General features: G+C 36.1%; 2 protein-coding genes across 2 annotated transcripts; one reads left to right on the forward strand and one right to left on the reverse strand.

The window, feature by feature from the left end:
• Positions 1-1,882: 1,882 nt before the first annotated feature.
• On the forward strand, positions 1,883-2,834 carry LOC112697300 (P24 oleosin). Its single transcript, NM_001405349.1, has one exon. It carries the CDS (start codon positions 2,010-2,012, stop codon positions 2,517-2,519), a length of 510 nt encoding a protein of 169 aa, NP_001392278.1. The 5' UTR covers positions 1,883-2,009; the 3' UTR covers positions 2,520-2,834.
• A 1,217-nt stretch (positions 2,835-4,051) lies between these two features.
• On the reverse strand, positions 4,052-11,009 carry LOC112697299 (protein ANTHESIS POMOTING FACTOR 1). The gene is made up of 10 exons (XM_025750418.2): positions 10,624-11,009; positions 9,899-9,999; positions 9,486-9,595; positions 9,311-9,377; positions 8,567-8,666; positions 7,125-7,241; positions 6,911-7,048; positions 6,737-6,818; positions 4,658-4,707; positions 4,052-4,497 (listed from the first exon to the last, which is right to left on the reverse strand). Exons 1-10 carry the CDS (start codon positions 10,696-10,698, stop codon positions 4,303-4,305), a joined length of 1,035 nt encoding a protein of 344 aa, XP_025606203.1. The 5' UTR covers positions 10,699-11,009; the 3' UTR covers positions 4,052-4,302.
• Between the last annotated feature and the right edge of the window lie 252 nt (positions 11,010-11,261).

The following is an 11,261-nucleotide window of genomic DNA, read 5'->3' on the forward strand; positions in this document are numbered from 1 at the left end:
TTTTTTCTGTGTTCAATATGTAATTTAGAATTATAATGACAATAATTTAGATGTGTTAATACATGATTTTAAATATATTTATGTTATTTATTTAATTTTAGATGTGTTTTTGACATGAATTTTGAATATTTTAAATAAAAAAATAATTGAAGTGAGTTTAATTGATTTTGAAAACTTCGCCAATTTTTTAAAAATTATTACAGGAAAAGTTGTTACAAATTTTATGATTTAGTTCGTAAAAATCAATGTATTACAAGAGTTTTAGGAAGTGGACTACATTTAGGCTAATTGGATTGGCTAAGGTAGCGTGATGAATGTTATTTGGATATTTGGTTGTTGGTGATAATAGGAACGTAAAGAAAGAAACCGCTAATTAATTCTAAAGTAGGTAGGAAGTTAGAGAAATTTTAATATTTAAAATTTAAATTAATCTTATTATCAATGTATATCTAAAAAGTAAGAATATATTTTAATTAAAAATAATTAAATAATATTAATGACTGACCAAAGACTGATTTTTATTGTACAGCTAACATTTTCATTAATTAAATTATTTACAAAAGGAGAGAACAACTACACTTATATGGAAAAGTAAATGAAATCAAAAGTTTATCAGCCAAAAATTAAGTATTAATAATTAATTAATTTTAAATTTTTTAAATTCAAAATTTAAAAAATTTAAAATTAATTAGGTAAACCTAATTAAAACCTATAAAAACCTTCCTCTCCTCTCTCACATTAACCTACCTACCTCCAACAATCACACAGACTCCCTCTCTCTCTCTCTCAACCCTCTCCGCCTTGCGTCATGGCTTCCACCGCTGAAGCCGTCAGAAAATTCTTCAAAATCCACAAAATCTCTTTCTCCGACCCCCTCCAACACACAAACCGTAGCCGCGGAGAGCCTATCCTATGGATTTAAGGACTTCGTGATCGTTCCGTACGGATCCTATTGGAAGTTCATGAAGAAGGTGTGCATGTTGGAGCTCCTGGGCGGCAAAATGCTCCACCAGCTCCTCCACGTGAGACAGCAAGAGAGGAAGAGGTTCCTTAGCGATTTGGCGAAGAAAGGGTTGGTTGGTGAGGCCGTGGATATTGGGGCAGAACTCATGATGCTGACCAACAATGTGATATCGATGATGACGATGAGGCAGAAGAGTTGTTCTGAAAGGGGAGAAGAAGCGGAGGCGCTGAAAAAGGTGGAGGAGGACACGATGGAGCTATAGTTTGGTGGATATTTAGGTGTCGTTTTGATGATTAAAGAGACTGTAAACTACACACTTGATCTTAGCTAAAATTGAACAATTACAGAAATATAAAAAAACATCCTAGTACTTAACAAAAGAAACATCTAATTATATTTTAGCAAAAATAATTAAATATCTATAGAATTTTAAAAATATATATGAAATTCTTAAAGAAATAGAGACATTCACATTTGCAATACAAAAAAATTCGAAAAATATATAAAAGAATATCCATTTAGTATGAAAAAGAAACATTCCGATACTTAGCAGAAGAAACATTCATATATATTAACTCGTAAAAATTTTAAATTCATTAAAAGGTATTTGACTAATTTTTGACTAATACTCTTTTGGTTGCCTAGCATGCTTTAGTTATATTAGTTGTATTGGCGTAAACCTCGAGAAAATGCCACATACACCAAAACGAAGCCTGATCTCAAGTATATAGCCATGCATTCATGTGATGAATCACTACTTTGTAAGTTTGTAGTTTTGTACTCTTTTGCAATTGACTGAGGCCACTTCACCCTGAAACCTGTTAACCATGCAAAGCCCTTACTCAACAACTCGCACCTACGTGTCACCCACCTTGCAACCCAACTTTTCTATAAGAAACACATACTCTCACACTCTCCACGTCACATGCATACACAAACCAAATTAAATATCTTTCCTTCTCTTTACCTCTTCTCCCTCAAACCTGCTTCATTCAGAGTAAAACAAACATAAGGAAGAAAAGGGAGCTTCCTGCAACCATCAGCCATGACTGACCGTACCCAACCACACACTGTCCAAGTCCACACCACAGCTGGCCGTTTCGGCGACACCGCTGCTGGAACTAACCGCTATCCCGACAGAGGCCCGTCAACATCTAAGGTTATCGCCGTCATCACTGGACTCCCTATCGGCGGCACGTTGCTATTGTTCGCGGGGCTTGCCCTTGCCGGAACCCTGCTTGGGCTGGCGGTGACCACCCCGCTTTTCATCCTCTTCAGCCCTGTCATAGTTCCGGCCATCATTGTCGTTGGGCTCTCGGTGGCGGGGTTCTTGACGTCAGGTGCATGTGGGCTGACGGGGCTGTCTTCGTTCTCGTGGGTCATGAATTACATCCGGCAGACCCACGGATCGGTGCCGGAGCAGCTGGAAATGGCAAAGCACCGCATGGCTGACGTGGCCGGTTACGTTGGACAGAAGACGAAGGATGTAGGACAGAAGACCAAGGAAGTTGGGCAAGAGATACAGACCAAGGCTCAGGATTCAAAGAGAACTTGATAGAATAGTGGTTTAAGCTTAAGGATGAAAGGGGTCTATGGGTTTTGATGGTGATACGCAAATAAATTATGTTCTCCTTGTAGTTGAAGTTGTGAGCATTTTGTGTCTTTCTATGATCTTGTAGGTAGCGGTTTGGTTTGTTTATGTTCTTGTTGATTTGCTTTTTTAATGAGAGAAGTGATTTTTCTTTTTTTTTGGTCAGAGAAGTGGTTTGTTTGTCATCAAGAGGTGCTGCTACCAGCTTTGTTTGTGTGTCAGTATGCATGTAGGTTTGGTTCACTTCAATTGTTTAATTTCAATGCGAGTGTTTTCTGTCAAGTGCAATAATGAAGAAGTGTTCATGTTTCAGACTTTCAATACCGGAAAATCGTTATAAAATGGTAATTTAACACTGGTGCATTTTCCGTCTTCTTTATGATATTTGATAAGGATCATACTCAACACATACATAGCATACATAGGCACATAATATAAACGAATGAATAAGGGGAACTCCAAAATTTCATTCACTCTTTCTTAAATTGGAGCGAGTATTATTTGAAAAGTCTATCATAATAGATAAACAGTAGTCGATTTGATCAACAAAAGTGCAACGTCCACTTAACATACGTGGTGATGTTTAATTATTTTATTATATTTTTTATATACATCTAACATAATTTTATCAAAGCACATTTTTTCCATGATAGTTAAGATTTTATCAAAGCACTTTTTAACTTCTCCGGACAGTTCAGATTTTATCAGAGCACTACTTGGTTAAATAAAAACGCCCAATGATCAATAAGTTCATGGTGCAAAACTAACTCTCCCCTGAGGTGAGCAATGGGCCTTTTTTATTAAAATGACAAAACTAAATTTTAATTAAGATTTAGAATTTAAGCTGACAAAAATAAATTTATATATTAAATGTAATGTATTTGCATACCAAGCATGGGTAAATGACTACTGATGACCGTATAGTCGTTGTTCATTCAAATGCAGCAAAATTATCTTCTCTTCTCCATTATTCTTACTCATTATATTTCAAAAGTCATTATTTTCCTCTAAATTTGGCATTGTTTCGACATTCCCACCTCTTCATCGTCCAATACATTTCTCTTCTTCCCTTCCTTCAATCTCTCCTCCTCCACCACCAACACCACAAACAACCACCCCCCATCACCACAAGCCTCCACCACCATCAAATTACCAAACAAAATCAACCCAAAATTCAAGAAACTCTTCAAAGAAAATCAAAGAAAGAACACTAACATCATCGTCTTTGCTACAAATAGGGTTCAACCCGTAATGATGTTCCGACTTCACAAACCAATAGGGTTCTATTATAGTTGCGTTGATGGTAGTGGTGGTTGTGTCAGGTTGTTTATGATTGGTGGGAGATTGAAGGGTTGTGTGCGGAGTTGGGGTGGCGGTAGTGTTGGCAGCAAGAGAGATGGTTGTGGTGTAGAAGTAAGGTGGTGAAGGGATAGAGGTTGACATGGGGTAACAATGAAAATTTGTGGGAAAAAGACAAACTAACCATCATCTGTCAATTTTTAACAGAATGATTAAGCTGAATTCATTTGAAAACATTTGGTTGGAGTGATATTGAAACAAAATTACAAAATAACCTCAGGAGTATCAAGTGTGCTTTTTCCCTAAAAAGAACATTCTACCAAGGAATTTACAATTGAAAACATTCCCATAATTCTGTTACCGAACAAATCTGCGAAGTTGGCCAAGAAAATGCTTTGACTGATTTCTTCGTGCATCGAAACTGTAGCTTTTAGAGAAAACTCAGTTGTCAATGAACGAATGGTTGGGACTGAGGTCCAGGTTCAGCGTCAGTTCCACCATACTCAGCTCTCGGATTTGAACCATTACCATTATTATTAGGTATCCAAAAGGTAAGAACAGAAGAGGCTGCAGCAAACATAGCCCTGCGAGGGGCCCATTTCAAGCACGAAGGTACGCCAATGTGGCTGCTCCAACATGCAACCTGCATAAAGAACCACAGGCTAGTCTAGTCATATACCAGAAGGAAAAATTGTTACTCCAACCAATCATGGATCTTATTATTTAGTTATGACATATTCAACTATAGAATCACATTACTATTAAAAATTGAAGAGTAGTGCGAACCCAAAAGGGATGATTACCTCATTTCTGGTCTCAATATTCCAAGCATGCATGGTTCCACCTCCGGATCCTTAAGATTTGTAAAATTCAGCATATTTTATGTCCATCATTAGTGATTATATATTAATATGAATGAAGAAAACGATGAAAGATTCAAGCAGTCAAGCAGAAGAGTTAAAACACAAACACCACTACAAGAATGAATCATCAATGCCTACCTTCACAGGTGGTCTTATTAGATGTTGTAATATAAAATGAAAAAAGCAAAAAAGGCCTAAAGAAAAACAAAATTTGATTACTGTTGCTGTATTGCATACAGGACACCCGAAATTTGAAAGAATAAAAGTTACCAACTGGTTACCTTACAGTAGATCGTGATATTAAAATACAATCAAACTATCACATTAAATCCATGTCAACTTAGGATTAAACTCCAACTTATACAGATCATCAACTCCTATAATTTCATTCAAAGAACAATCAATACTCAATACTGTACTACAGATTTGGTTTTACTATAAGCATAACTTTTGAAACAGACAAGCATGATGGATAACAATAACATGACCTCATAAAAAACACTTGCATATGGTTTTGGGATTGTTAATAAGTATAACGTAGGGACCCAAATAAGGATACTGTGGAAGGCTTTGAAGATTAAAGGAGTTCCTATTGCCTATATTCTGGCAATCCAAGATATGTCTTTTACGGAGTTATAACAATTGTTTGAACGAAACATGAGGCTATTGAAGCCTTCCCTATAGGACTATATCAAGGATCCACTTGAGCCTCTATCTTTTGAACATGATCTAGAATGGTTACTGTATATATTCATGAACTAATGCAATAATGCAAGTCTTCCCTACATTTTTCCAAATGACATTAATCCTAGTTGGGGACTCAACAGAGAAAATATATCAGAAGTTCAAAGACAAGTTTTACAAGCATGCAATGTAAATTTAGCAAATGACATCCAAATTCTTAGTTATACAGCTGAGAGTAGGATATTATACCATCCCATTAGTTACACAAAGAAATACCTTATGTCCATCATCAAAAACAATGCAGAAATAGGCAGAGAAGTAAATCGAATGATGGATAGCCCGATAGGTAGAGCCAAAGAATTGGAAGGAGATCAAGAAAGACTATTGATGAAACCATCAAGAAGGCTTATAATTTCAATGGAATGCATGTAAAGTTGTAAACATTATTTGTGATAGGACGCAAAGGCATCACTTGCCATAGACTAAGGTTCTAGAAGAAAATGCCATAGCCATTTAGCTACTAATTACATAGTTAATCAGCTATTTAGCTACTAATTACGTAGTTAATCCCGACCATTCCTTTACTTCTTAGTTATATATTCTACCCATTTCACTAGACCATACAGTTTTTTTAAAAAAATTAATTTAATTTAATTTAATTAAAAAGACAGATACTTTTATCCTTTGGCACTTTGGTTGAACAAATAACCAGAATTGCATGAAATGTTCCTCATCTCTGATTCTGACTCAATCACCGACTTAATTTAGTGAAAATTATTATAACAAAATATCACTGACCAGCAACAAAAAGATACATTAGAGGGAAAGTGCGGCGGCTGGTTGAAGAAGATAGGTTCCGATATCTTGAATTGAGTATATTGAACAATACAGTTTGAAATTTTGGGAACTTGCAGCAGGATTAGTCATGGTACATGTCATACAGGACGGTTTATTCCAATACCAGGTCAAGATGATGGAAAGCAATTGTGAAATGGAATAAAGAACCAACACCAAGAGATCATGTGGGATATTTGTTAATATTCTATGTTACTATGTGAGATATGATATGGTATTTTAAGAAGTAAAAGAGATGAAAGGAGATATTTTCTTTATTTCTAACAAAGAAGACAATTACTCAGCACTAATACTTCATTAATATCTATAATTGAGTTGAATTCTGGTACTACTAGTAAAAGCCCAAAGCATATCAGTAGTTCACCACAATAATAAGGTTCCAATGGGTTTTGTGCATATCAGAAGCTAAAAATATAAGCTAGGAAATGATATACGGTAAGAATAAAAGGTAAAAAGCCAAATTTTACGCTAATGGTGTACCTGCCACAGCATACTTCCCATCTGGGGTAAATGTAGCCTCTACTGTGGTACCAGGAGATGGTTCCAAACTAAACCCACAGCGCTGTACAAGTTAAAAAGCAATCAGCTTCAGCATATTTCGAACAAAGGCATTGAATAAATAATTCAGAAGACTTCATTATCAGAGAAAGAAACCTTTTCTCCTCCATATGCATCAAGAACGTAGATATTATTATTAGTGGTAGTCAGAAGCATTGATTTGCCATCATTGCTGAATTTGATATCACAAACCTCAGCTGTATCACCGCCAACCAAAAAGGTGTCGAAGGGACCCTACCATACCAATGGAAATGTCAAACTTGTGAAATTAATTCACGGAAAGCAAATCTAAGTCTAGAGAAAGATTCACCTTATCATATGAACGTGAATCAAACAATTTGATAGCTCCCCCTTCCATTGCTACAGAAAAGACCAGGCCCTGTTGGTCATAGGCAACAGCAGGCCTACCGCGTAGATGTAAGATTCCCTGAGAACTATAACAGTGAGAATAAATCATTTTGTCACTCTTTCCATTGTTTTTCATTTTTTTTATTAACCCTTGATGAAATGTGTAAGCTCAAAGCACTCAAAGCTAATCTGTTACTAATTGATATAATATTAAGTATATTCTGAAAAGATAAAATACTGTTTTAGTCTTTGGGTTAAAAATCAAAATAGTCCCCAACCTATTTTCATTGTCAAAAATGTCTCCAACAATACATAAAATTTATTAAATTGGTCCTACCATTAAGTGACATTAATTTTAGGATGGATTTGTCCTTTGGCAGTTAACTGTGAGAAAAAAATAAATAAACAAAAGAAAGAAGAGGGAAAGAGAGAGAGAACAGCGGCTTGACAGCACAGCCAATCAGTAGCAGCCACAACTCAGCAGATCAGTGGGAGCAACAGAGGCCGGAGCAAGGTACGTCCACGTCAACAGTAGCAACAACAAAATCAACAGCAACCACCATCGTCAACGGCGCCAGACACGGGCAAAAGACAATGTCAATATGGAGCAGCAGAAAGTCAAGGCAGCCGTGGCAGCACAGGGGACGAGCAGAGCCAGCAAAATAGTGCATGGAGGAACAGAACATAACGACAACAGCAACACACAGCGGAGGCGAGGCAGTGGAGGTGGCTAGCCGAACAAAATCAGGACAAAAAACTAAGCAGCAGCAGTGTGGAGGTGGAGAACAGGAGACAAGGTGGTTCCTCTCTCCACTGTCACCTTCTTCCTCTTCCTCTCACGAGTTACAGCAATCTCTATCTCTCTTCCCATTTTACCTATCCTCTCTCACTGTTGCCCTCTGTCTTTCTTCTCAGTGGTCCCCTCTCTTCCTCTTCCCTTCTCCAGGCAGTCCTCTATCTTTCTTCATTCTCTGTCTCTCGTTCTCTCCTCTCTTTGTTTACTTTTCCGTCCCCCACCCCCCCCCCCTTTTTTTCTCTCACAGCTAACTACAACTAACGATATATCCATCCAAAAATTAACTACGCTTAACAGAAGGACCATTTTTTAAAAATTTCTGTGTAACATTAGGGATGTTTTGACAATACAAAAGGTTGGGGACCATTTTGATTTTCAGTCTAAACCTTAGGACCAAAACAATATTTACCCACTCTGAAAAGAAGAATATGTACAAAAATAAACTTAATGTGTGAAGAGTAACTAGTATTCTCATACTAGAACACACTGTATACCCTCTGCACCAATCTAACTAGGAATTGAGCAATTGCTTCAATAGAACTTTGAAAGACAATTATGTTATATCACACTCATCCCTGATCCCCAACAACAAAATAAACACTACCAACCTGGCAGGCATTTACACGGAGATCCCATATTCTAACACTGTGGTCCAGAGAACCAGACATGAAGCTATCATTGATTGGAGACATGCAGAGAGAAACAACTCTATAAAACAAGTCACAGAAGAAAAGGATCAGCAAACACTCATGTATAACAAAGAAACTAGTATTAAAAATAGAAAAGAAAAAGATAGGAAGAGACAGAGAGCACACATAACATCTACTAACATGTAGAATTTACAGAAAATGGGGAGGATGAGAAATCCTACTAATACAGAAACAGACAGAATAAACAAAACAGAAAAACTCAATATTCCAATCCCTCAACAAATCATTTACATACACCCCAAGAAACACTGTGAGCTTGATGCAAGTGTGCCAGTCTTATAGCAAATCAAATGATTTGTCACAAAGTTCCCCCTTAACAATATTAGAGATTTGCCCAACCAAATATATCATATTGCAGCATGGATTGCAATAATTGCTATAGAAGTTTAGCCTCTTTATTACTCCCAAAATGAATGAAGGAAGTGAATGCTAAAAAAACTCTCCAAGAGATAGAACACACCCAACATTCATCAAAAATACCAAACCAAGCGTACCACTCATCAAAAGCAAAAGAAGTATTATAGAACAAATGTGATGCAAATTTTGGGATTGCCTTGTTTGAACTATGGACAGGTAACACATCAATAGTTTTAATTTTAGCATTGTTCTAATTTTAATTCAGAAGATAAAAAAGCTTCACACCTCTGTTTATGCCCTTTGAAGTAGCGTAAGCATCGGTTGTCATACATTGATAAATACCGCAATGATTCTGGAGAAGGAAGGGTGCGTGTCATTACTCATTAGTTGTAGTCATTTTCATAATTCATTTTCATTATAAATAGCAAAAAAATCAATATCATTGTATGGAGAAGCTTACCTCCAGTACTCTCCAAATTGTATTTAGAAGAACATATAACAGAGTTTGGATGATGAGTAAAACAAATGCGATCAGCACCATGTTTCTTATGATAAGTGGTCTTCAACAACCTGTAATTCATAGCAAATGTTTTATACATGCCTAAATGCGAAGAACAATTATCCATTAATGAAGCAGCAAATGATACAAAATTAAAGACATTAATTGAGAAATTATTTAAGTAAAATAGAAGAAAAAGAACCCTTCATTAACAAGAGTCTTGCTAACAAATGCCCTAAGGACACTAGTTAAGGATACTACAAATAGTATGTTTTAATAGAAAACATAAGTTTATATACATTGATAGTGTATTGGAAAAGCTACTCAATTCTATCCTACTGAGGTTAACTTCCATGTTGTAGCAGTAAACTCACTTAGCATTGGCAATGTCATATAGTCGCACTGAGTCATCCTCACTTGCTGTGACAAGTAAATCATCTTTGCGATGGAAATCAAGAGAATTTATTTTCCCACCCTGAAAATTTCATGGCAATTACACTAAACATAAACACAGCTTAAGAATGAGGCCTTTAACCCCATACCAAGAACCAAAGATATCATCAGAAACTGATAACTTCTTCCACGGCTCTAGAAGAAATTGTGATTAAAAAGAAAATTGTGAGCGTGTAAACAACAAAAGATTCCATTTCACAAACTTCCAGAGTTTTCATACTTATCAAGGAAGAAAGCAAGGTAATGTATGTTTAAAAGGGAAAGAAGGCTTACGGTGCATTTGTTTCTAATTATTTAAAAAGCGCTTTTACAATTTGATTTTTTATTTAGTTGTAAAAAGCTAAACTGATTTTAATCAAGCTACTCAACGGATTTTTTCTGTTAAAAAAAGAAAAGCTGATTTTTTGTTTAAAACAAAAAAGAACAAAAGGCACCCTAAGATCAAAACGTTCATGGCACCCTAAGATCAAGAACCAATGTTATTTGAAGAAATCGTTGAATTGGCCCTAAAAACTTTTTTTACGGCAAGAACAAGAAGAACACTGCTATGCATCGCTGAGAGAACAATCCTAAGTTCCTAACAATCCTAGGGTAATGTTTTAAAAGCTAAATTTGAAGGGAAGGAACTGGGAGAGTAAATGCTTACGAAGTCGGAGAAAACCGCCGCTATGGACATGCTGCGCACCGTATCGTCATCTAGCTCTGTCAGCGGCGCCGTCATCCTCGCCGACCGGTGACAGTATAGCGAAGTAAACCTTTTTCAGGATGGCCGGAAATTTTTTCTGTGTAGAAACGGCAGTGACAATAGTAGTGTCAAGACTGAAGAACCCAGCTCCAGCCAGATTCTCACCGCAATCCCTTTCTGATTTATAATTTCTTTTTTGGTCGCACGCCCTATCTCCCAACCCAACAAATTAAAGATTAATTCATTGTGGGTACAAGTTCTTAAGAATTTATCGTTGATAATGAATCAAGGACTAATCCTATATGAATATGAGCTCTTGAGAATATGTAATTGGTGAATAAATTATTGTATCCACAAAATAAAATGCAAACATAAATACGAGTTAGTTTTTTTATGATCAAAGAGGTCTAAGGCCCAAAAATAGCACAAAGGGAGCTGGGCTCTAATCAAATCTCCTGAAATACCAAAAATATTCAAACCTCCTGAAACCTATGACCAAAAACAGAAATATCTCTTGAAAGACTATGAAGAATAAGACTTTGTTTAAATATAGAAAAAATAAAATAAAATAAAATAATAAAAAAATAGAGTTATTTGTA

Source organism: Arachis hypogaea, chromosome 6 (assembly GCF_003086295.3).
Source record: "Arachis hypogaea cultivar Tifrunner chromosome 6, arahy.Tifrunner.gnm2.J5K5, whole genome shotgun sequence".
NCBI lineage: Eukaryota > Viridiplantae > Streptophyta > Magnoliopsida > Fabales > Fabaceae > Arachis > Arachis hypogaea.

Bases quoted from the DNA above. Each gene is read 5' to 3' on its own strand.
- LOC112697300 (NM_001405349.1), top strand. From the start codon at position 2,010: ATGACTGACCGTACCCAACCACACACTGTCCAAGTCCACACCACAGCT.
- LOC112697299 (XM_025750418.2), bottom strand. From the start codon at position 10,698: ATGACGGCGCCGCTGACAGAGCTAGATGACGATACGGTGCGCAGCATG. The intron at 9,596-9,898 runs GTGAGTTTACTG...TATGAATTACAG, and splicing joins TATGACATTGCCAATGCTAA to GTTGTTGAAGACCACTTATC. The intron at 8,667-9,310 runs GTGTGAAGCTTT...CTTGTTTTATAG, and splicing joins TTCAAAGGGCATAAACAGAG to AGTTGTTTCTCTCTGCATGT.